We start from the raw sequence: 26,709 nt of genomic DNA on the forward strand, positions 1-26,709 counted from the left end.
GGGTGCCATTCATATTGTTGCATTATCCCATAAATATTAACATCACTAATTCTATAGTTTTGTCTTTATCCGCAAAGAGTATTGCTGTTGTGTTGTGGTGATGCAGCCCATTAGCTTAAGGCAGTATGTGAATCAGGCCCATGGGTCACCAAAAGTTGCCTGTGCCTGGTTTAAATAAAACCACCTGATGGAAGTATAATTAGCCAATATTTTAATTTAGGTATAATTATCAAGTATTTGTTGTAAAAAAAATTAGTAAAAGTGATTGATTGCAGTTATTTGTATGATTCAGTTGATAAACTAACCAAAGTAAACTCATATGCAGTACTTAGACAACCCAGCACACTATAAAGTAATAATTTGCGTGGATGGCCTGGCCTGGCCAGGGTCGGGGGGAGGGGGAGACACCTTTCTTTATAGGCAGCATTATCACATCCTACTTCTGCGTTCTGATAAAATTTTGTCTCCCCTTCAGAAGCTGGCATATTGATGAGATTTTTTTGTGTAATTAGATAACCTCTTTTTATGTAAACTGTGATGTGTCTTGTGACCAATCCTTAGTTTACAGTATTTCCTTTTTGTTGATGATGCTTCCAGGTTCTCTGCATGCTCAGTCACTAGCAGCTTCAAGAGTAGAGCATGCACTGTCAGAAGTTGCGTCATCACTCAGCTCCTTTACTCCTCGGCCAGGTCCACAAAAGGCCTGGTTACTGCAAGTGCAGATTTGGCTGCTTCTTGCTGAAATATACCTTTCTGTCGACAACATTCCTGAGGCTGTGGAATGTATTCAAGAAGCACAGAATATATTTCCCATGTCACATAACATTATGTGCATGGTGAGTAATAGTTGTATTCTCTCTTTCACAGGTGCAAAATTGTTGTTAACTTGTGTTTTCTTCGTACCATATTTATACTACTTTCTTTTTTACAGAGAGGGCTTCTACATGAACGGAAAAAGGAATTTTCTGAAGCTAAGTTATGCTTCAGAATGCAATTGCTATCAATCCAACACACACAAAAAGCATGCAGCACTTGGTATGTAATCATTTGATCTTAGAAAATTTTTACATGTAAAAGGCATGTTAGTGTAACAGTGAATAACAATAATCCTCCCACACCTCTCTCCCCCCACCTCTCTCCCCTTACCTCTCTCCCCCCACCTCTCTCCCCCCACCTCTCTCCCCCCACCTCTCTCCCCCCACCTCTCTCCCCCCACCTCTCTCCCCCCACCTCTCTCCCCCCCACCTCTCTCCCCCCACCTCTCTCTCTCCCCCCCCACCTCTCTCCCCCCCACCTCTCTCCCCCCACCTCTCTCTCTCCCCCCCCACCTCTCTCCCCCCCACCTCTCTCCCCCCACCTCTCTCCCCCCACCTCTCTCCCCCCACCTCTCTCCCCCCCACCTCTCTCCCCCCACCTCTCTCCCCCCACCTCTCTCCCCCAACCTCTCTCCCCCCACCTCTCTCCCCCCCACCTATCTCCCCCCACCTCTCTCCCCCCACCTCTCCCCCCACCTCTCTCCCCCCCCACCTCTCTCCCCCCCCCACCTCTCTCCCCCCCACCTCTCTCCCCCCCACCTCTCTCCCCCCCACCTCTCTCCCCCCACCTCTCTCCCCCCACCTCCCCCCCCCCACCTCTCCCCCCCACCTCTCTCTCCCCCCCACGTCTCTCTCCCCCCACGTCTCTCTCCCCCCCACGTCTCTCTCCCCCCACGTCTCTCTCCCCCCACGTCTCTCTCCCCCCACGTCTCTCTCCCCCCACGTCTCTCTCCCCCCACGTCTCTCTCCCCCCACGTCTCTCTCCCCCCACGTCTCTCTCCCCCACGTCTCTCTCCCCCACGTCTCTCTCCCCCACGTCTCTCCCCCCCCACCTCTCCCCCCCCCCCACCTCTCTCCCCCCACCTCTCTCCCCCCCACCTCTCTCTCCCCCCCACCTCTCTCTCCCCCCCCACCTCTCTCTCCCCCCCACCTCTCTCTCCCCCCCACCTCTCTCTCTCCCCCCCACCTCTCTCTCCCCCCCCCCACCTCTCTCTCCCCCCCCCACCTCTCTCTCCCCCCCACCTCTCTCTCCCCCCCACCTCTCTCTCCCCCCACCCCTCTCTCCCCCCACCTCTCTCTCCCCCCCCACCTCTCTCTCCCCCCCCACCTCTCTCTCCCCCCCCACCTCTCTCTCCCCCCCACCTCTCTCTCCCCCCCACCTCTCTCTCCCCCCCACCTCTCTCTCCCCCCCACCTCTCTCTCCCCCCCACCTCTCTCTCCCCCCCCACCTCTCTCTCCCCCCCCACCTCTCTCTCCCCCCCCACCTCTCTCTCCCCCCCACCTGTCTCTCCCCCCACCTGTCTCTCCCCCCCCCACCTCTCTCTCCCCCACCTCTCTCTCCACCCCCCTCTCTCTCCACCCCCCCCTCTCTCTCCACCCCCCCTCTCTCCACCCCCCCTCTCCACCCCCTCTCTCGCCCCCCACCTCACCCCTCTCCCCATCACCTCGCCCCTCTCTTCCCCCCGCCACCTCGCCCCTCTCTTCCCCCCCCCCGCCACCTCGCCCCTCTCTTCCCCCCCCCCGCCACCTCGCCCCTCTCTTCCCCCCCCCGCCACCTCGCCCCTCTCTTCCCCCCCCCGCCACCTCGACCCTCCCTCCCTCCCCCGCCCGCCACCTCGACCCTCCCTCCCTCCCCCGCCACCTCGACCCTCCCTCCCCCGCCACCTCGCCTCTCTCTCTCGCCCGCTACCTCGCCACTCCCCCCCCCCCCTCTCTCTCTCTCTCTCTCTCTCTCCCCCCCCCTCTCCCCCGACACCTCTCTCTCCCCCCCACCTCTCTCTCCCCCCACCTCTCTTCCCCCTCTCACCCCCCCACCTCTCACCCCTCTCCCCCTTCTCACCCCCCACCTCTCTCTTCCCCTCTCACCCCCCCCACCTCTCACCCCTCTCCCCCTTCTCACCCCCCACCTCTCTCCCCCTTCTCACCCCCCACCACTCTCCCCCTTGTCACCCCCCACCACTCTCCCCCTTCTCACCCCCCACCTCTCTCCCCCTTCTCACCCCCCACCACTCTCCCCCACCTCTCTCCCCCTTCTCACCCCTCCCCTTCTCTCCCCCTTCTCTCCCCCCACCTCTCTCCCCCTATTCACCCCCCACCTCTCTCACCCCTCTCCCTCTTCTCACCCCCCAACTCTCTCCCCCCTCTCCCCCTTCTCACCACCCACCTCTCTCCCCCCTCTCCCTCTTCTCACCCCCCAACTCTCTCCCCCCCTCTCCCCCTTCTCACCACCCACCTCTCTCACCCCCACCTCTCTCACCCCTCTCACCCCCACCTCTGTCACCCCTCTCACCCCCCTCTCACCCCCACCTCTCTCACCCCTCTCACCCCCACCTCTCTCACCCCTCTCACCCCCACCTCTCTCACCCCCCTCTCACCCCACCTCTCTCACCCCCCTCTCACCCCCACCTCTCTCACCCCCCTCTCACCCCCACCTCTCTCACCCCCCTCTCACCCCCACCTCTCCCCCCTCTCACCCCCACCTCTCCCCCCTCTCTCCCCCCTCTCTCCCCCCTCTCTCCCCCTCTCTCCCCCCTCTCTCCCCCCTCTCCCCCCTCTCACCCCCGTCTCACCCCCCACCTCTCTCCCCCCTCTCACCCCCCCACCTCTCTCCCCCCTCTCACCCCCTCTCACCCCCCACCTCTCTCCCCCCTCTCGCCCCCCACCTCTCTCCCCCCCTCCCCCTCCTACCCCCCTCCCCCTCTCACCCCCCTCTCACCCCCCCTCTCACCCCCCCACCTCTCTCCTCCCTACCTCTCTCCCCCACTCACCCCCCTCTCTCCCCCCTCTCACCCCCCTCTCTCCCCCCTCTCACCCCCCCTCTCACCCCCTCTCACCCCCCCACCTCTCTCCCCCCTCTCACCCCCACCTCTCTCCCCCCTCTCACTCCCCACCTCTCTCCCCCCTCTCACCCCCCACCTCTCTCCCCCCTCTCACCCCCCACCTCTCTCCCCCCACCACTCTCCCCCCTCTCACCCCCCACCTCTCTCCCCCCACCTCTCTCTCCCCTCTCACCCCCCACCTCTCTCCCCCCACCTCTCCCCCCTCTCCCCCTTCTCACCCCCCACCTCTCCCCCCTCACCTCTCCCCCTTCTCACCCCCCACCTCTCTCCCCCTTCTCACCCTCCAACTCCCTCTCTCTCCCCCACCTCTCACCCCCACCTCTCCCCCCGTCCCTCCAACCCCCCCCCCACCTCCCCCCCACCTCTCTCCCCGTCTCTCCAACCCCCCACCTCCCCCCCCACCTCTCTCCCCCCCCACCTCTCTCCCCCCCCACCTCTCTCCCCCCCACCTCTCTCCCCCCCCCACCTCTCTCCCCCCCCACCTCTCTCCCCTCCCACCTCTCTCCCCTCCCACCTCTCTCCCCTCCCACCTCTCCCCCACACCTCCCCCGCACCTCCCCTCCTCCTCACTTGCCCCACCAAGGTATCATTTTGAGAACAAAGTTTCTTGTGATGCCATACTTATATAAAACATTCTTGGTTGTCTCTTCTTGCGTAAAATCTACATAAAACTTAAAGCGTTTAGTGACCACACGTTTTCTTTGTCAGGGTCAACAGAAAGTCGTCGCTGTTGTTGTAGTGTCCTTCAGTAGTCCATAGGTGACTTGTGGTTGGACATAAGTCGTCATTGTGTCGTGCTACCATAGATCATGTTAACATAAGTGCTGATACGTCACCACTCCCATAGGAGTGTAAACAATTCAATGAGAGTATAAAATGTAATGTGTAACTAATATTTCTCAATATGTTGGATGTATCCATTGTTTCCAAATCAAATTATTTTACCAAAGGCCTGAGATCATGGCAAAACAAAAGACCAGCAAAGTTTACTATCTTTTGATGTAAACCTTGATGATTTCAGTTTTTAATCATTTGTTGTTGCATCTCTCTGTACTTCTCTACAGGGAAGCACCAAAACCTGTGACATTTTCTGTATGGATTTAGATTTTAAATATATTTTTATTATTATTGTCACTTAATTACTTTGATATTGTAGGAAAAGTGTCATTGTATGCTGTCATTCAACATTGAAAGAAATGGAATTAAACATTTTATGTTTTACTGTAGAGAGTACTGCCACAAGTCATAAACAACTTTCACAAGATCACCAGATTATAAATTTCTGACTATAAGTGTTCAGCTTTTGGGATTTATGTTACTAATTAAATTGTGTTCTGCTGCAGGTTAGGTTTTCAAATACATTATCACTGGGAGAAATAGCATAGTTTGTAAAGCATTTTTTTCACATTGTTAACACTGCAAATTTACTTGCACATATATTGTCAATAACAGTATACTGGATTGTGAATCAAAACTGTAACAATTTCTTCTTAAAATTTTAGTGAGATTTCAACACTATTTTAATATGTGTCATTCTTTGTTTATATACAGGGACTAGTTTACCATTATTTGGGAAATCAGAGATTAGCAGAGAAAACACTGAGAGATGCTGCCAGAATTGATCCATCATCGTACCAGACATGGTATGTTCCATATTGTTTTCTGTATAGACTTTCGGCTCAGTCTAACATTTCATAGTCCCTGTCATGAGTTTTTGGTCCATAGTGAGCGTTAAATAAAGAAATAAGTAAAAGATGAGCTGTGACTTCCAATTAAAATTTCATTTCAAATTTGTTTTGAAAAAGAAAGAAATCTGATAAAAATAGAAATAGAATTGATAAAAGTAGAAACCGAATTGACATGGTATTCAGCAACAGTGATGATGTGCAGTTTCCGAGGTTTTCTTAGTGTGATTGGTTGATAGTATGTTTTCAGCCGAATTGACGGTTTCATTTTTGTTCACAATAATTTGAAAACCATCATACATCATTGTCAGGTGCTGCAAGCTATGTTCTTACAAGTGCTCACTACCAGGATACTAAGCAGACTGACTGGAGTACAGTGAGAGATATAACTAATTCAGTCTTGTTTAAATAATTTCTTGAGTAAATGTAACATCTCACTGAAAAAAAAGGACACACCACAAAGAAATTATGCGAATAGGATGGAAATCGGCAGATGTGATGTACATGTATAGATAAACAAATGATTACAATTTGAGAAAAATTGGATGATTTATTCAAGACACAGATCTTCACAAACTGAGCAAGCCAGTAATGTGTTGATCCACCTGTTGCCCTTAAGCAAGCAGTTGGCTTGGCAATAATTGATAGAGTTGTTGTATGTCCTCCTGAGGGATATTGTGCCAAACTTTTCGCGTTAGATTGCCAGAATTCTGAAATAGTTGTAGGCCATTGCCCATAATGTTTCAAAAGTTCTCTATTGAAAAGAGATCTGTTGACCTTGACAGCCAAGTTACGGTTTGGCAAGCATGAAGACAAGCAGTAGAAACTCTACCGTCATGTGGCCAGGCATTATGTTGCTGAAATGGAAGCCTTGGATGGATAGACATAAGGTCAACAAAACAGGGCATAGAATATCGCTGATGTACTGCTGTGCTGTAAGGGTGCCGCAGATGACAACCAAAGAGGTCCTACTGTGAAAAGGAATGGCTTACCACACTATCTCTCCAGGTTGTAGGGTGACAGTCAGTTTTATAGCCCACCTCTCTGGGGCATCAGCAGACAAGTCTTCAGCCTAACATCTCATTGAATGGAATAAAATTCTCTTCAGTGATGAATCCCACTTCAAATTGTGGCTTGATTACCAGTGAAGATGTGTCTGGAGATGTCCCGGACAGTGGTGGGATACCAACCTGACTGTTGCCCACCATAAGGCTTAACAGTAAGGAGAAATGGCCTGGAGTGCCATATCTTTTTCTAGTAGGACCTGTTTAGTTGTCATCCGTGGGACTCTTACAGCACGCTGGTACATCAATGACATTCTACGCCCCATTTTATTGTTCTTCGTTGTAAGGCATCCTCAGCTTACGTTTCAGCAAGATAATGCCTGCCCACTCACAGCGAGATTTTCAACTGCTTATCTTTGTGCTTGCAAACCTTATCTTGAGCAGCAAGGTTGCCAAATCTCTCCGCAATTGAGAAAATTTGGAGCATTACAGGAAGGGCCCTCCAACCATCTCAGGATCTTGATGGTCTAACATACCAATTAGACAGAATTTGACACAATATTCCTTGCGAGGAAGTCCAACACCACTGTCAGTCAATGCCAAGCCGAATAACTGCTTGTGTAAGGACCAGATGTGGGCCAATGCATTATTGACATGCTCAGTTTGTGAATTTGTGTTCCTGCATCTGTCCTACTCAGTTCAAATATGGTGAAGTGCACAAGATAGCTGCTTAAATACAATATTTAAAATTCAGAAAAGAGCAATAAGATGTATAGCCAAAATACTACCCAAACAAACTTTTTGACAAGCTGTTGTACACCATAAAATTGTGAAACTGTAGTCACTGCATATACATCAGAATATTATAGCAGTGAGAGGAAGTGATAAACACCTCATAAATAAAGACATACGTAACCACGCAACAAAAGGAAAGGAGAATTACTACACAACACAGCAAAATCTGAAATTGACAATGAGTGCTCGCGATAAAGCAGGCAAAAGATTGTTTAATAAGCTACCAAAATCAATTAAGGAAGTACACAGAGAAATATAAATACAGGATCAGTGAGCATTAAACATCAAATTGAATATTAGCTGTTACATTGTAATAGAAAATACGTAATAACTTGATATGTGCCTGTAAAATAAATCTTGTTTCCTTTTACTGTACATTTGATGTTTACATAAAATTGTATAATTTACTCCCACCTGAAAATTATCAGCTAGAGTCCACAGGCAAAGATGTAGTAACTAAACAAAAAACAGTGAAATAGGATGCAGACCCTCAGTGTAATGTGACTAGGACTGAGCATTATCATTACTTTAGTCATGAAATTAGTAATTATCACAGTCAAAGCAACTTGCTACTGCTGTTTCAACCAGGAGAATGGTACACTGCAACTTGCTGTTTTATCTAGTTGCTCCTGTAGTACTGAAAGTATTTGCCTCCATACACTAGTTCCTTGCTTGCAAACTGATCTCTCATATTTTGTGTAGTAGCTATATAGGATGTAATAAGTCAGCAGTTTATTTCTCGCTAGCCTCCAGCAATAACTGTTGATGTTTTGTGGGCTTGCATAAAAACAATGTGGGGATACATTTCCCTAGGATCAAGGATGTGTGTGTACACTTTCCAAATCTGTGACATAACACTTAGAAGATCCGATTGCAGCACATGGTGGCTTTATACCGTATTGGATTATTTAAACAGATATCATGTATAGTTTTGTAATCCTTATTACTTGTGTAGTGTTGTGTATGTAATCCATGACATAAAGTTTGTTTCGGTCATAGCTATTCTTAATGGTGTCCAAGTTTTCGCAAATAGTAACGTATATTTGCTGCCCAGTACACCACATACTTCTAATCCCACAAAAAAAAAAAAAAAAAAAAAAAAAAAAAAAAAAAAAAAAAAAAACCACACACACACACACACACACATATTCTCTGCTAATTGTTACCTTCTTTTCATTATTTTGTCATTTGGTCACTTTCTTAAGACTTTGTTGTGTAATGGAAGATTTCCTTATTCATGACAACTTACCTTTCAACAACATAAAAACAATCTTGATTGTTGCCAGTCTGGTGCAGCAATTGTCATTGTTGTTTGATGGATAGACCTGGATTTGTTTTTGTCGTATCTGGTACTCTAAAATTCCTAGTAACTATGGTGAAAATGCTGTCAGCATTTATGGTGATGTCAGAGACCAGTGCACTTTCCTCAACGGTTCGTAACAGTGCTTTGATCCCTACATCTCAGTAAACAGGAACCATATCTCACTCCATGAGAGCATCCTCTCCTCTCTTATGATTGTCATGTCAGAAGATATCAACATCCTCAAGTTTTTACAAAGTAGTTCCTGAAATACTGGTATATACATTTAGGTATTTCATGTTCAAAGAGGCCAGCAAAGATTATCAGATACTCTGATATCATCAAGTAATCATGTGACTGATGCTATCAGAAATCAATATTGCCTAATTGGCAGAACTGTCAAATAGATTTGCACCCTCTGAAATCCGATTGAGTTTGATTATTTCTTAATTTAGATCTGTCAAACATGTGTAGCTGCAGTAATAATACTGTACCCTTTGCACCAAAATTTTGCCAAACAATACAATGTACTAAAATGTGTGGACTTACAAAACAAATTGAGGCAGATAAAACTGCTTGAATAATTGGTGCCAAGAGAACAATTTCTTTGTATATAGCACATGTACTTAAAACTACAAGAAATCTTATTATCACAGCAGCAAGTTAAGTGAAAATATATACATATAAAATTAAAATTTTATGAAGGTGAATAGTGTGATGTATGGTGAGGACTGAAATATAAGTAAACTGTGCATGTAATTGTTGCTGCCATTTGAAATGCTAATGTTATGGTTGTGAAATCAAACCTATTGCAGCTAAATTCTGAAATTTAATTTATATTATTTGTAGTTTTAAAGTATCTGTCACTGTACGGCGATGGTACAGTATTTGTGATTGTACGGTACTTCATATAACATTATTTCAAATCCAAACCTAGTTGTTTTTGCACCCACACACGTTTATCTTCAGTATGTCAATATTTCAAGCACTGATTCGCCTCTTTACTTGGTGGATGGAACTGGTGTATGTGTTTGGGGCACATGTGTAAATGTGCTAGGTGTAAAGTTAAAAATAAGAGAATAATCAGTGAACTCTAAATAACACTTATGATACAGAAAAATTTTGTGGGGTTCATTAATAACTCAACAAACTATGATCTTATATTATTTATTTTATTTGGTCTTAATGGCCATGGTATAAAAGCTGTTTTGTCCACCTTTGCTTTTTATTAAGCTAAGAATTTGTGTTATAAGTAAACTGAAGGTGGGCAGAGGGGGGAGGAAAATAAGGAAAGGGAAGGGATTATTGATGTCACCCGCATTGGGACATTACACACATATAAGCATGTATGCTTTTGAATGCCAGGTACAGAGCAAATCATAGGCTAATTCCACGGAAGGGCAATTCAGTGAAAAACAATTAGTGCCTTTGTTTCTGAATACCATCACACTGAATTTAGCTCTATGATATTTCTTTTTATAAATAAACTACTGTTTTCTTATTAACTTAGAACGGATGTTCCAGCAAATCAACCGAAAATACAGCTGTTTAAAGATGCACATTGATACAAGTTATTGTTGCTTGTCACTGTTCATTTTTCAGGTGTAAAAACCATATTTCAGACTATGACAGCTGCAGATAGTAGCTTTGTGGATTAATCAGATACCTGCACCCCTTGATGAGGGTATTTTTTATACTAGTAATGCATTGATTTGATTTACATACCTGATAAAAAGAGGGCAACACAGTTGAACACAATTGATATGTTTTGAGATTTTCAAATCTTTGGTTATATTGGCTCTCAAGAAAGACAAATTCCCATCCCTCATGTATGAGCAAAACAACAGGGTGTGATTATTGCTTGATGCAGCTTATAACTTGAGGAGTAGTGAAGTCTGTAACTTGCAGTCATAGTCAAAAATGAATTGTAGGGGCACAAGTCCATTGCATATTTGTTTGGTTTGTTGACTCGCTTGTTTCTGTTAGTGTAGCTGTCAGTTTTTATTTTTTATTTGAGATGTAGGACTACTGCCATCACAAAAATCACATTAGCAGATGGTGTTCTCATATCAAGGAGCAATGTTTAGATGTGAATGAATCTTCTCATTCAGGAAGACCAACATGCTTTAAAGAAGAACATTTAAAAGTTTTATCCAATTGGAATATCTGATAACTGGCAGATTTGATGAATTGCAACATTTGCATTCAGTGGGTGTTTGGCTGTTGTTTGCTCTTAATTCAGAGCAACAAAATTTTTAGTTGGCAATCTCTTCACATTTGCTTGAATGTCATCAGTTAGCTTATTGAGAACTCCTAACCAATATTGATATGATGCCTCTGTACTAATGTCATAAAATGGAAATAATGGCTATGTCCTAACAAAACAGTCACCCTCAAGCAAAAGTCAGTGTCCATCCACAAAGATAATGCTATCCATCCAGTGGCACAGTGTGGTGCATACTATCAATTGTTTCACAGGATGTGTTCATCACAGCTGACATTTGTTGCCAACAATTGAGACACTTCGCAGGTGCAATGTAAGAGAAACAGCCGTCAAGAAAATTCATTTCTGGACAAAAATGGACTGCAAGCTAGGGATTGAAAACCTACTTGAGCATTGTCAGTCTCTTGTAGGTAATGTGAAATGGTATATTGTTGATTTCTTGAGCTTATCTGCTATGTTCAATAAACTAACGAAAAATGCTGTAGCAAATGAATTACAACTTACCATTATAATCTTATGATGGAAGTACATTTTTGTTTTAATAAAAGTATCTGTAACAGCAGCATGCCCGCAACTTCATGAATTAGTGAAATCTGTGTGCTTTAAACCCCCGAACAATCTGAGTCTACAGGTAGTCTTGTGTCATACACCAGTAGAATTTCAGGACTACCACAAAAGTATGGAAATCTGGTTGGCATTGGGAGTAGGCACATAAGGAAATCTGGTTGACAAATTACTCAATGCCTCCCATTAATCACTCAAATTGTGTATTCACAAAAAACTGAAAACTGTATCAGCAGAAGCAGAAAAGTGACAGGTACTGATAAGTGTAAAATTCTGCAATTTCATAAATTTTTCACCTTCAACTCTAGCAGTACTGAATAGAAGTTGCAAGAAGTCTTATGATGGAGACGTTTTCTAAAGATTTGCCTCCTGATTTTCTGTCTAGGTGCTTGTAACCTGGTCAGAGATTAGGTAAAAAGCTGGTGGAGTGTACTAGGTCTTCAGTGAGACTGTGAGAATGGAACCAGTTGCTAACTTAGCATTCGCTTCACAAAGTGACAGTGTTATCACTGAGCTAGTGAGGTGCTACATTCAGTCTTCTCTCACCGACATAGTGATGGCGAAAACAAATAATTGCCAACAAAAAGGATGATATCTGTTATACCTTATGTTGAACAGCCTTCCTGGGCTCAAATCTTAACTTTACTAACTTGGGGTCACACTTTAAATGAGAATCCTTCAGAATATTTAATCAAAATGATGAAGTATCAATCTGTTTCTTGACTCATTGAGCTCAGCTTGCGCATTAGAGGTGCGACACTGACAGCCACTGAGTTGGTGGATGGCTGATACACTGAAAGAACAAGGAAACGAGCTTTATTCCCAGTTTTGTAACTAGTGCTAGAGGACTAAAGTGTAGTTACAAATAACAATCAGATGCGCAACATCTGCAACCCAATACCATAAATTAAGAGCAGGGTGCAAAAATAGGATGACTCTCCTCTTTAGCAGCTGTTGCTGTTATATATGTTTTCCTGTCATAAGCAAACTGCAAACTGAAAAGCACTCACCCTCCCACCCACCTCCCTCCCCCCTCCCACCTACCTCCCCCCTCTAATTAATTTAGTTTATAAAAAAAAGCATAATCCGTTGGTATACTGTAAACATAATAATTAGATAACACTTAAAACATATTTTCTTTAGAATACTGTCATTGGCTGTACCCCCAAAACAGAGGAAGACAAGTGAAAAGAAAACAACACTGCACTGATACAAAATACGAACTTCCTCAGAGAGATTCCTTGATCTACAATTGATATAAATTTTCAAAACAAGAAAGCGAACTGTGCAAGAAAACCATGCAAATGACTGAAAAAGTGAGCTCAAAAAGGTGTAAAGAAGAGACCAAAGCATGTGAAAAGGAAGTCAAAATACTGACACGAATGCCTAAAGTATATAATGGTGAATGAGCTTTTTGATTTGCAACACCCCCATAACTACATCTGGAAATATAAATGTGATGCTACAGGTGGGCAGGCAGACCTGGAATGGGTGGAGGTTGTCCAGATACTACTTTCCATGTTGCTTAACTACCATAATTTTTTAAAATCAGCTCATACTGTTAGATCCTAGGGGCAGTTTTGCATCACATAAGAAATTACTCTGTGTGGATGTCTGTCTGTATGTCTGTACGTGTATAACATAAACAATAAGTTTACATAATGAATGTTGCAAAAGAAACCCTCAAGGTGAATATGAAACCAAGAATCTTTTGTAGTTGGGATCAGTTTCAATAAAGAACATCATTCTCACTAAAGTGATTACAGAGTTCGTTGTTGTGATACTGAGATTAATTCTTCACATAACTTCATTATAAATTTTATTGTCTGATATGCTACTGAAATTATGGCCACTATATGGGTTCTGTATTTAACAATTAGTTTAGTGATCAGCTCACAGCACTCATACTTTCATGGGTCCAAGTTTTACTTATTGCTAAGTGTTTTAATGAATATGTGCTGTCCTGTAAATTGCATGTATTTTACACCAACTAGTTCTGTCATAAAACAATGGCTGAGGAGAGGTTCATATCAAGGTCTTATTACGCAATTCTCTTATTTTGTCTGAAATGAATAATAAATTGAGCCATTCAGTGGATTAGAATTATATCCCCTTTTAGTGCAATGAAGAAACGTGAATATGCTGATGCAAGATTATGTGAGATAATGTCCCCATAGATTGTGGCTAACAATGTGTATAGTGCATCAAACATATTGTAGTTTACTGTTATTAAACTTTTTGATTGCAAGTGGGTCATTTTTCACATAAATTGAAACTGCTTTTATCTTTCACTTTGTAATTGATCTGTCTTTTTTCTGTTTTAGCTGCTACAAAAGCAATGACAGAATTTTCAGCTCTTTGGGCCTTCATTAGCTGTGCTCTTTCCATGATGTGAATGTAGTTGTAGCCATTGGGTTAAAACTTGTAAGATAACTGGTATACTTAATGTAATTGTTTTCCTCCTCTTATGGAACTGAAGACAACCACAACAAATTCTAAGAATACTTCTGAGTTTGTAATGCAGTTGTGTTGACTGAACAAGCACCGTCTGATATGTCATTATCCTGTTGGAACAGATCAGAATTAATTAATTATTTTTCATTTTATTATTATTGTTATTGTTGTTAGAATTTGACCAACTTAGGACCACGTCAAGCAGCTGATTTATATCAGCACATTCTTTTCCTCTTTTTTGTCATGTTTTCTTAATTCTTGCTATCCATTTTATCGTATTTCTTCTGTCCTTGTACCTCTTTATTTTGTATTTTTTTCTCAAAAACCCATGACCTGTTGTAGCTTTTCCCTAAATTCATGTCTGTTTTCTAAATCTTGGTTATTTCTATCTCCTAAAGCTCTTTCTTAACTTCTATAAACCATGAAATTTGGGTTTTCGGAGTTTTGTCAAAGATACTGAATTTATTTATTTATTTATTTATTTATTTATTTATTTTGCCAGGCTTGAGTTATACATTGTTTTTAAGTGGCTATAAAATGCAATCCTCTGCTTCCTCATTGTATCTGTTATATTTTTGTTTTTTTGTACATCTTCTTGTTGCTTCTCAGTTTCCAAACCCCATTTTCATACTTTGAGCCCAAAATTTTTCAAATTTTTCTTCTTTCTTTCTCGAAATTATTTAACTGTTTTGTTGTGTTTATGGTCAGATATTCTGAGGTGTAAAGACACCTGGTTTTGATCATCGTACTATAATGTGTCAGTTTTTGTTAATAGATGAGGATGTTTCTGGTACATATTCTTTGTGATGTGGACTGACATTTACATCCCAAGTATTTAAGTTGTGGGACTTTATTTTTCCATATTTTGATTCCATATATTTTGGTTCACCTTTAATGTTGATCAAAGATGATGTGACTTACCAAACGAAAGCGCTGGCACGTCGATAGACACACAAACAAACATAAACATACACACAAAATTCAAGCTTTCGCAACAAACTGTTGCCTCATCAGGAAAGAGGGAAGGAGAGGGAAAGACAAAAGGATGTGGGTTCTAAGGGAGAGGGTAAGGAGTCATTCCAATCCCGGGAGCGGAAAGACTTACCTTAGGGGGAAAAAAGGACGGGTAAATACTCGCGCACACACACACATATCCATCCACACATATACAGACACAAGCAGACATATTTAAAGACAAAGAGTTTGGGCAGAGATGTCAGTCGAGGCAGAAGTGCAGAGGCAAAGATGTTGTTGAATCACAGGTGAGGTATGAGTGGCGGCAACTTGAAATTAGCGGAGATTGAGGCCTGGTGGATAACGGGAAGAGAGGATATATTGAAGAGCAAGTTCCCATCTCCGGAGTTCGGATAGGTTGGTGTTAGTGGGAAGTATCCAGATAACCCGGACGGTGTAACACTGCGCCAAGATGTGCTAGCCGTGCACCAAGGCATGTTTAGCCACAGGGTGATCCTCATTACCAACAAACACTGTCTGCCTGTGTCCATTCATGCGAATGGACAGTTTGTTGCTGGTCATTCCCACATAGAATGCGTCACAGTGTAGGCAGGTCAGTTGGTAGATCACGTGGGTGCTTTCACACGTGGCTTTGCCTTTGATTGTGTACACCTTCCGGGTTACAGGACTGGAGTAGGTGGTGGTGGGAGGGTGCATGGGACAGGTTTTACACCGGGGGCGGTTACAAGGGTAGGAGCCAGAGGGTAGGGAAGGTGGTTTGGGGATTTCATAGGGATGAACTAAGAGGTTACGAAGGCTAGGTGGACAGCGGAAAGACACCCTTGGTGGAGTGGGGAGGATTTCATGAAGGATGGATCTCATTTCAGGGCAGGATTTGAGGAAGTCGTATCCCTGCTGGAGAGCCACATTCAGAATCTGATCCAGTCCCGGAAAGTATCCTGTCACAAGTGGGGCACTTTTGTGGTTCTTCTGTGGGAGGTTCTGGGTTTGAGAGGATGAGGAAGTGGCTCTGGTTATTTGTTTCTGTACCAGGTCGGGAGGGTAGTTGCGGGATGCGAAAGCTGTTGTCAGGTTGTTGGTGTAATGCTTCAGGGATTCCGGACTGGAGCAGATTCGTTTGTCACGAAGACCTAGGCTGTAGGGAAGGGACCGTTTGATGTGGAATGGGTGGCAGCTGTCGTAATGGAGGTACTGTTGCTTGTTGGTGGATTTGATGTGGACGGACGTGTGAAGCTAGCCATTGGACAGGTGGAAGTCAATATCAAGGAAAGTGGCATGGGATTTGGAGTAGGACCAGGGGAATCTCCAGGTTTCCCACCTCCGGAAAGGCTACTCACTCACCCTTCACAACCTTTCCAGCAAACCTCAACCTCCTCTCATTGCACACAAACCCAGTCTCTCCCATCTACTCAACCTCCCACTTCCAGCTCCACTCCCTCCAAAACCTCAAAATTCCAATCAGCACAATCTGGAACCACAACACCCTAATTCAGTAGTTAACCTTTCCTCCAAACCTCTCTCCCAATCTGAAACCTCTGTCCTATCCAAAGGCCTCACCTTCAGCCCCACTCCCAGATTAAACCAAACAGCCCTCGTCAAAGATTTACTGTCCTACACTCGTACTCTCTGCTGGAAGTATCACTTTTCCATGAAGAAAAATGATCCTAATCCTACTCCTAATGATCCAACTCCCCAAGACACTATCCAAATTGAACCCTGCCTGGAACAGTTCCGTCCTCCGTCACAGCGGGACCCACCTCCTCTTCTTCAAAGTCACCCTCTCCAAACCTTCCAGGAATTTCTGACTTCCAGCCTTGCCTCTCAATCCTTCTTAAAAAACCTTAATCCTACTCCCAACATCACCACTGTTGAAGCCCAGGCTATCCGTGATCTGAAGGCTGACCGGTCCATCGTCATCCTTCTGGCGGACAAGGGTTCCACGACCGTGGTACTTGATCGTTGGAGTATGTGGCTGAGGGACTGCGTCAGCTTTCAGACAACACCACATACAAAGTTTGCCAAGGTAATCCCATTCCTGATGTCCAGGCAGAGCTTCAAGGAATCCTCAGAACCTTAGGCCCCCTACAAAACCTTTCACCTGACTCCATCAACCTCCTGACCCCACCGACACCCCGCACCCCCTACCTTCTACCTAAAATTCACAAACCCAATCATCCCGGCCGCCCCATTGTAGCTGGTTACCAAGCCCCCACAGAACGTATCTCCGCCTACGTAGATCAACACCTTCAACCCATTACATGCAGTCTCCCATCCTTCATCAAAGACACCAACCACTTCCTCGAACGCCTGGAATCCTTACTCAATCCATTACCCCCGGAAACCATCCTTGTAACCATTGATGCCACTTCCTTATACACAAATATCCCACACGTCCAGGACCTCGCTGCGATGGAGCACTTCCTTTCACGCCGATCACCTGCCACCCTACCTAAAACCTCTTTCCTCATTACCTTAGCCAGCTTCATCCTGACCCACAGCTTCTTCACTTTTGAAGGCCAGACATACCAACAATTAAAGGGAACAGCCATGGGTACCAGGATGGCCCCCTCATACGCCAACCTATTCATGGGTCGCTTAGAGGAAGCCTTCTTGGTTACCCAAGCCTGCCAACCCAAAGTTTGGTACAGATTTATTGATGACATCTTCATGATCTGGACTCACAGTGAAGAAGAACTCCAGAATTTCCTCTCCAACCTCAACTCCTTTGGTTCCATCAGATTCACCTGGTCCTACTCCAAATCCCATGCCACTTTCCTTGATGTTGACCTCCACCTGTCCAATGGCCAGCTTCACACGTCCGTCCACATCAAACCCACCAACAAGCAACAGTACCTCCATTACGACAGCTGCCACCCATTCCACATCAAACGGTCCCTTCCCTACAGCCTAGGTCTTCGTGGCAAACGAATCTGCTCCAGTCCGGAATCCCTGAAGCATTACACCAACAACCTGACAACAGCTTTCGCATCCCGCAACTACCCTCCCGACCTGGTACAGAAGCAAATAACCAGAGCCACTTCCTGATCCTCTCAAACCCAGAACCTCCCACAGAAGAACCACAAAAGTGCCCCACTTGTGACAGGATACTTTCCGGGACTGGACCAGACTCTGAATGTGGCTCTCCAGCAGGGATACGACTTCCTCAAATCCTGCCCTGAAATGAGATCCATCCTTCATGAAATCCTCCCCACTCCACCAAGAGTGTCTTTCTGCCGTCCACCTAACATTCGTAACCTCTTAGTTCATCCCTATGAAATCCCCAAACCACCTTCCCTACCCTCTGGCTCCTACCCTTGTAACCGCCCCTGGTGTAAAACCTGTCCCATGCACCCTCCCACCACCACCTACTCCAGTCCTGTAACCCGGAAGGTGTACACGATCAGAGGCAAAGCCACGTGTGAAAGCACCCACGTGATCTACCAACTGACCTGCCTACACTGTGGCGCATTCTATGTGGGAATGACCAGCAACAAACTGTCCATTCGCATGAATGGACACAGGCAGACAGTGTTTGTTGGTAATGAGGATCACCCTGTGGCTAAACATGCCTTGGTGCACGGCTAGCACATCTTGGCACAGTGTTACACCGTCCGGGTTATCTGGATACTTCCCACTAACACCAACCTATCCGAACTCCGGAGATGGGAACTTGCTCTTCAATATATCCTCTCTTCCCGTTATCCACCAGGCCTCAATCTCCGCTAATTTCAAGTTGCCGCCACTCATACCTCACCTGTGATTCAACAACATCTTTGCCTCTGCACTTCTGCCTCGACTGACATCTCTGCCCAAACTCTTTGTCTTTAAATGTGTGTGTGTGTGTGTGTGTGTGTGTGTGTGTGTGTGTGTGTGTGTGTGTGTGTGTGCGAGTGAGTGTATACCCGTCCTTTTTTCCCCCTAAGGTAAGTCTTTCCGCTCCCGGGATTGGAATGACTCCTTACCCTCTCCCTTAAAACCCACATCCTTTTGTCTTTCCCTCTCCTTCCCTCTTTCCTGATGAGGCAACAGTTTGTTGCGAAAGCTTGAATTTTGTGTGTATGTTTGTGTTTGTTTGTGTGTCTATCGACGTGCCAGCGCTTTCGTTTGGTAAGTCACATCATCTTTGTTTTTAGATATATTTTTCCCACGTGGAATGTTTCCCTATATATTCCCCAAATGTGGTTTGTAATCTAGCTTTTTGTGCTACCTCACAGGGAATGGGTCTGTGTTTTGTTGCATCTTATAGGTTCTCTACTAAGATTGCCAAATATCAGCAAAAGCTAAGCACTTAGTTTCAAGGTTCCCTTCCCTTCTTCTGTGTTTCACTTTACTTATTCCCTCTTCTCATGTTGTTTTTCTCCATTCTTATACTACGTCCTTGTAAACTTAATTGAATAATAATGGAGAGAGTTCATACCCCTGCCTCGCACCTGTTTTAATTTCAGAAGGTTGATATTTCACCTAAAAATTCAAATTTTGAAATGATAATGATGATTATGATGTGTATGTAGTTCTGGGGCACTTGTGAGGGTTTCTCCTCATGTTATGAAAACTTTTTCTGATGGTTATGGTGAGAGAGTTATTAGAACTATGGTCAGGACATAGCGTATTATAGTGTAGTGCTGTTAGAGACAAAGACCTGTGGTTGTGTCACAATGTCAGAGTAGCTACAGCATTGATTGATTAAAATACTTAAATGTTGCACAATTTATGCCCCGAGGGATTCACGAATCTTGTATGGTTACACATATGGCAAGGAAGAGACCCCAGTCCATTGCACTTTCCTGTATTTAATTCCCACCACCTTCAATTCAATTTCTTCAGTCACTCTGTCTTTGTCTGTTCTTCTGATGATGACCTGGCTCTCACTTTGGTCCCATCTTGAGTTATTCTTGTAAACCCTTACATTATTTCCTACATTTGTTAACATCTTTTGGTCCTCGTCCATGTGTTACCTCTAACCATTTCCAAATTTCTTCAAAGTGCAAATTGAGCAGGGAAGGGGTACTCAGCACAGTATATAAGCACCTGTTGGGGTGCAACCGTTCTAACACTTCAAGCAGATTACCTGCCAGACCCAAAACCCAACATGTAGCCATTCCTACGTTACTGGAAAATTGTAGCACCCCCCCCCCCACTCGCCCCCCCCCCTAACCCAAACCACCCTCCTGAGAACACAGGGATAGCATTGCTGGTGACTCAGCTGCATACTCTCTTCAAATGCTAAGGAGTATGTGCCCCCCCACCCCCCTCGCCGCACCCCTTTGGTGTAGTAGAACTCCGAGCAACACTCACTATGTCAGGTAGTGCCCATGGAGAGAGTCGCCTGTGGGTGACAAAAGGCTGGACAGTCGTCCATGAAGAGACTCAAACTTACACAGACCAGCAGTTGTGAGATTCCCCCCCCCCCTCCCCCCCAATCGCTTCGTGGTCAGAACTCTTGCTGTGGGACTTACCAGCACAGCCCCAGGATGTTCCCAACTATGGCTATGCTATATGAAGCGAGGCAGTGGTGTCAGTGTGGAGAACCCTATTTGGCGTAGTATGTAGTTAGTATAAACTATGGATGGATGGTGAGACATTTCTATTGAGGAAACTTCAATTCTTATTGGGAAAGATCAGTAGTTTGAAGAGATGGCAGAACTGCAAAAGGCGTGGAGAGGCTCGTTCCTCATCATGAGAGTGGACTCCACTCAGCTTTGAGGATTACTTGTATGTACTTCTTTGGTTGATATTCCACTTTCTTCTACTCCTCATAGAAGTTTAAACAAATGTCAGGGCACTATCTTTCAACAGTGCTTTCTGTTATGTTACAGCCACGTGAAGACCTACATGCCAACCTGGAACAGTGAGGGTTGATGGTTTCAGTTCATCAACCCTATCTAGTAGTTTTAAACAATGTACCAAGTGAACATTTCAAAATTATCGTTGGAGATTTTAATGCGAAAACAGGGAAAGAAGCAGCCTTCATGGGGACCATCGGAAAGCACAGTTTACATAATGTGAGCAGTGATAAAAGCTTTAGGCTGGTTAGCTCTGTGACTGCAAAAGGTTTGTTTATAAGTAGTACTGATTTTGACAGAAAGAGAGTATATAAAGGAACCTGGGTGTCTCCAGATGGGAAGACAGTGAACCAAATTGACCACCTAATTGTAGAGATGAGAATAAAGAAGTGGATACAAAATGTCAAGACGGCAAATGGTGACGAATGTGGATCAGACGACTTCCTTGTCAGGGGAAGGATGAAAACAATATGGAGATCCAGGAAGTACAAAAGAATGCAATGAGTCACTCGATATGACCAGGAGAGTCCGATTAAAGATAATATAAGAAGAACTTTCAAGATAGCACTGATAAATGGTTTTGAGGCTTTGAATGAACAGGAAGGAGATACTGTGGTAGATTTAATTGTGAACCACACCAGGTATAAACATGTGAAAGAGTTCAAATATCTTGGATCAATTTTTGCTGGAGTAACATCAACTGAAGCAGAGATAAAAGCACGGCTCCAGGCGGGAAACATGCCATCACTCTGTAGACCCTATATTAAAATGTATAAGTGTCTCTCAACGACTAAAGCTACGGTTGTGTAAGACATTAATGATACCAGTAGTACTTTATGGCTCTCAAACCTGGAGCACTCGAAAAAAAGACCTCAACCGACTGCTTACATTCGAAAGGAAGGTCCGTAGGAAAATATTTGGACCAGTCCGAGGTCAGACTACTGGAGAATGGAGAAGACACTATAACACAGAATTAGAAGAGTTGTACAAGGAGCCTAACATCTTTGGAGTGATGAGAATTAAACGACTGCACTGAGCTGGACATGGAGTTAGAATGGAGGCAACAAGATGGCCCAAAATTGCAATGGACTGGATCCCATCAGGCAGTAGATCAGTGGGAAGACCTAGAAAGAAGTGTATCGATGGAGTGAGAGAAGACTTGTTGCAGCTGGGAGTCACAGAAAACTGGAGACAGACAACAGATGACAGAGACAGATGGAGAGCTCTAACTGTGGTGGCGCGTGGTCCACTGGGCCTCATCGCATGAATGAATTAATTATTGTTCCTGTTGTTACTGTTATTATCACCACCACCACCACCACCACCACCACCACGGAAATAAACCTTGTTGTTTATCCAGATGGCAGTAACTCCTTGCAGTGCCATGAAGAAACTACCCTTTATCTGAAGTGGAATTTGCCATTTTATCATACCATCTTTTACCAGTGATTGGTTCAAACTCACATCTGGTCATATTGATTTAAGTTTTCTGTGATTTTCCGAAATTGCATAAGGCAAAAATGGCACTGCTACTTTCCTTCTCCGGCCTTCCCTAATCCAAGCTTGTGATCTGTCTCTAATGACCTCATTGTCAACGGGACATTAAACAATAATTTCCCTCCCTCCCTCTCACCAACAATGAAGACTCCAATCTTTCATCTTCAGCTAGAGAAATGTTTCTCCTTTGTGGCATCCTATGGTAGAGACACCTCCATCTGGGGAACCCTCCTCTTGGAACAGTGGACACACTCAGCCTTATAACAGCAAGCAGGTTAAGAAACATCAGTCTGTGGGCTGTCAAACTGCCCACTCTTCCTGTGTTCCTGATCCTGAACTGGACAAATCCTCACAATTAGGAATGAAGGTGATTCCAGCAGTCAGGCAATCCCAACCAGGTGGTGGTGAGTGAAAACTGTTGAACATGATTCACAATGCCTATTTTGTTCCCCCAGGTTATCCCCAGTGCAATTATCAGTAAAATTTTATTGGATACTACTGCCTCTTTCCTGAAATACAACAACTATTCCCATGCTATTCTGAAAGAAATCCATTTTTCTGCTGATCACTATCCTATGGAAACACAGAACCCTGACTTGATCAACCTGGTACAGCTACTCCCTCAACCCTTCCTCCTCATTACGGATTTTAAACCAACTACCCCCCTGTTGGGCAGTTACGGACAATGTGGTAGGGTTCCCCGTATTGGGCAGTTGGTTGGGGATTTTGAATTGTTCTCTCTTTGAAGTAATCCCTCCCATTTTCAGTGCAGCACACAGCTTGTTCTCAGTCATTGATCTTAGGCTTTACAAAATGAAGACAAACCAGTGAGTAAGAAATGTTTTTGGTAGTACAGTGTGTCAAAAAGCAAGAACAAGACGATTAACATTTTTGATACCTGTGAAAAACTAATGCTGTTGTTGTTGTTGTTGTTGTTTTTGGGGGGGGGGGGGGGGGTGAACACTGAATTCTTATTAATTACCTTGCAAAGGGCAATACAGTAATTGGTGAATATTACCCAAGTCTTCCACATCAGCTGCATGAAAACATGAGTATAGGAGTCAAATTTGCTAAAGAAAAAATAGCTTGGACACTTGCTCACAATGTGCTTTGGCTACAGAAGTTTTAGTGTGAATTGTTGGAACTTGATCGCTGTTCTCCAGATGTAGCATCCTGTGACTTGCACCCATTTCTGTTTGTAAACCTGTTCTGGCCATAAATGTCTTTTAGAGTCTGATGGAGTTATGGCAACCACAGATGAGTATTTTACAGATTTTCCATAATGACCATTGAGGAATGGAATCTGCTCGCTGGAAAAAAACTGGATTGACCTGATATAAAATTATGCAAAGAAAGAAAGAAAGAAAGAAAGAAAGAAAAATTTGCAGACTTTTACTACAAGACTTTGATACATTAACTAGTCTCATAATAAATTTGTTAATGGGGTAAGTTCCTCTTGAATGTAATGGGAGGTCTGTGTCCATGACAGGAATTGGAGGAGGCTTAGGCAGATGCTGAATTGTTCTCTTAAATGAATTCTTCACCTGTTGTTAATTTTTTAAAATTATGTTGATGTGTTTCAGGCACAGAATATCTGTCAAACAAAAGTACCAGAGACTGGCACCAGGTGTTGATATTGTTTTGGTATGGTGACACTATTTGTGACCTAGTCAGCATTGACTTAAGTCTCCTCAAGCATACTAACCTACTAGTGGTTGCTGGCAAATGTGTGTTCCCAAATTATGGACAATGTTTTTGACTAAAATAATTTCTTTCAAGTATGCATTTAGATTCCTTCCAATTTTCTTATCCCACCTTTTGACTAAAACACGAGGTGTATTATTTATGACAAATTTCATTGAGGAGTGAATACATTGTGAAGCACCAGTTAGTATACCCAGGTTTTGGTAAAGGCTTTTGCGGGACATTGTTGAAAGCACAAAATAAATGTTTCATATTACACATTTTTTCACTTGATTTGAAGAACTGCCCTAAATTATGTCATCATAAAGCACCGAATGAAATGAAGGAAAGTACACCAGCGTTATTACCCCCTCCCCAATACTTATATCTGACCTCATTTACATTGCAAATGATGATTTGTTTTGGTATTTCAGCAGTGCAGTGATGTGCTCCTGCAAACTGAATTGATCATTTAGCTGTAGTCTCAAGAATGTAATGCTTTGTATCTTTTCTATGTGTATGACCTTGTATTGTATGTGTCTTGTGGGTGTAAGCTTTTTCAAAGTTGTGAATACCATCCGGAAGTTTTTTTAAAGTTAGTTTGCAGTGAATGGGCTAAAATACTTCATTAATTTCTGTGAAATTTTAATTAGTAGCTCTTTAGGAAACTGTAATTTGTTAGATATTTATTGCTATGCTTATATCATCTATAGTCAAAACAAATATAGCAGCTACTAGTCTCTGATGAAAAGCCACAAATATACACATGGAAAGGGGGGGGGCAGGTTCTTAAGTTTGAACCTCAGGGTAATAACATAAACAATTGAATAGTAATTAATATGCAATTCAGGAGTCTTTGATACTGACATTTTATTTTCTTTCAGAAATACACCACAATAACTAATTTGAAGACTAGCCTATGACATTATAATACTGTAATTTCTGTAATATTATTTTAAATTTCGCACAGTTAAACATTTTTGAAACATATTTGTGGCCCTTATCTGTATCATCTCTGTGGGGAGCAGAGAGAACCTTTACTGCCTATTAGTGGGTGTTTCCCATGCTTGCTAGTGGTTTCCTCCTCCTCTTTTTCTTTCTCTCAGTAAGTCTTGAACAATTGATTGCTCTTTTTTTTCCAGAAGGTGTAGTATTTAAATGAATAGTGGGTGGTTCTAAAGTTTCACAAAAAGTTTATATTCACATATGTTCTATGCTTGTGTTATTATGTTGGTGATATAATAATACATTTCATTTTGTTACTGCTATTTTGTATGTTTTCAATGACTTTGTTTATTTCACTTGTGAAGTACTTCAGTCAACTCCCCATTGCACAAAAATTCCATAGGAAAGAGTTTTACAATGGAGGTCTCACAGTCTTCCTGTATGGTTTTGTTTCAGGTACAATTTGGGCTGTGTTCTGGAATCAATGAATGAGTTTGATTCAGCAAGTGATTCCATGGCTACTGCCTTAGAAGTGGAAACAACTAATCCAATTTTACCATATTCTTCAATACCATTGACTTTTGAATGACAATTATGAACAACATAGAATATGTGAAAGGCAATAACATGTTATTTTGCTGAAACGTATATTACATAAAGCTTTCCCTGACTATTATATATAAACGGTGATGGCATGACAATGCTGTTGGGGATTTTGATAAATGGTTTCAGCTGGTGTCAATGTATTTGTTTGTGATATAGTACATGTAAATCCATTGTAAGATGATTATTTTAAACAGAATATCCGTGACAGCTGATGTGCTAGTGCAACACTTTGACTCCTATCTGTCAAGGTTCAAAGCTTGCGAAACAAGTCATAACTATGTAGTAAAAGTACTGCAAGAATGATGACAGAATTTACAATACTGAAGTTCATTATGTGCTACATTATAGCTGATACAAAGGTGAAAAATTTTACTAGTTTCTTCAACTGCATGCCATGAATGTCTGACTATACCACCACTAGTATCTCCTTTCTAGTTGTCTTATGGGTATTTGAAAATATTGTGGTGACTTCCTGATAAATGGAAAAGAAAGTTGTTGTGTTAATTCGATATGAGAGAACTTGTTAAATTCTCTTAAACATATTTTGTGTCAAATTTCTGCAGTGTACAATACGCAATATTCAATTTCCTGTCATGTACATGTGTACATAGTCCTACCCATTTTTGCATGGGTTATTCAGCAAGTTATACTGTTTATAATACTCTGTTGATTGTATGTACAGTTATTTATTCCTGTAAATTATATGTAAAATAATCTGCTGTTTTGTTTACAACTTGTTTGTAAAAGTATAAAAATTGTTGTTAACCAGATCATCTGTTTTGTAAAATATGTAAATAAAAGATGAACTGTTAAGTTTCTATTTAAACATATGTTTCATTTTATATGTGTGTACCTGTAACTGATGTTTCTAGTCAAAGGTATTTAATAGTGCCACTTGTGAAGGCTAAAAAGTGTTGAGTTACTGCCATGTAGAAACTGCATTATGAATCCCTTTTATCCTTACATTTTAATTTGTCTACCTTTTTGTCTGAGCGGTCTGCTTCATCTTGTGCAGTAATACGAAACAAAATGTTAAATTATTGGTTCCTTCATGTTTTTTGGAATAAAAAGAAAAAATTTTGTACCATTGTACCCATAACTATTGTTGAATAACTGGCATCAAACTGTGTGCAATGAAATGGGATTATTTGTGCTATTTAGTTATTTTGTTGGTTCCACGCCCCACTGAGCAGTGGGATGATTTTTATTGAAATTATTTAGAGCAAGGTAGTGTAGAGGCAATGTTCACATGATTCATAGCATGCTGGCCATTTACACAGTACTAAATAGCAAAGTGGCATAAATGCATTAACAATGAAC

At 43.2% G+C, this 26,709-nt stretch overlaps 1 protein-coding gene across 1 annotated transcript in view; it reads left to right on the top strand.

Moving 5' to 3' along the window:
• The window catches only part of LOC126248730 (tetratricopeptide repeat protein 7B-like), a 231,957-nt gene extending 205,756 nt beyond the window's left edge, over positions 1 to 26,201 (top strand). The window contains 5 exon segments of the mRNA XM_049950047.1: positions 598 to 836; positions 932 to 980; positions 983 to 1,035; positions 5,426 to 5,517; positions 25,240 to 26,201. Coding sequence (XP_049806004.1) covers positions 598 to 836; positions 932 to 980; positions 983 to 1,035; positions 5,426 to 5,517; positions 25,240 to 25,372 — 566 coding nt within the window. The 3' untranslated portion in view covers positions 25,373 to 26,201.
• The last annotated feature ends 508 nt before the right edge of the window (positions 26,202 to 26,709 follow it).

Source organism: Schistocerca nitens, chromosome 3 (assembly GCF_023898315.1).
Source record: "Schistocerca nitens isolate TAMUIC-IGC-003100 chromosome 3, iqSchNite1.1, whole genome shotgun sequence".
In the NCBI taxonomy this organism is placed as follows: domain Eukaryota; kingdom Metazoa; phylum Arthropoda; class Insecta; order Orthoptera; family Acrididae; genus Schistocerca; species Schistocerca nitens.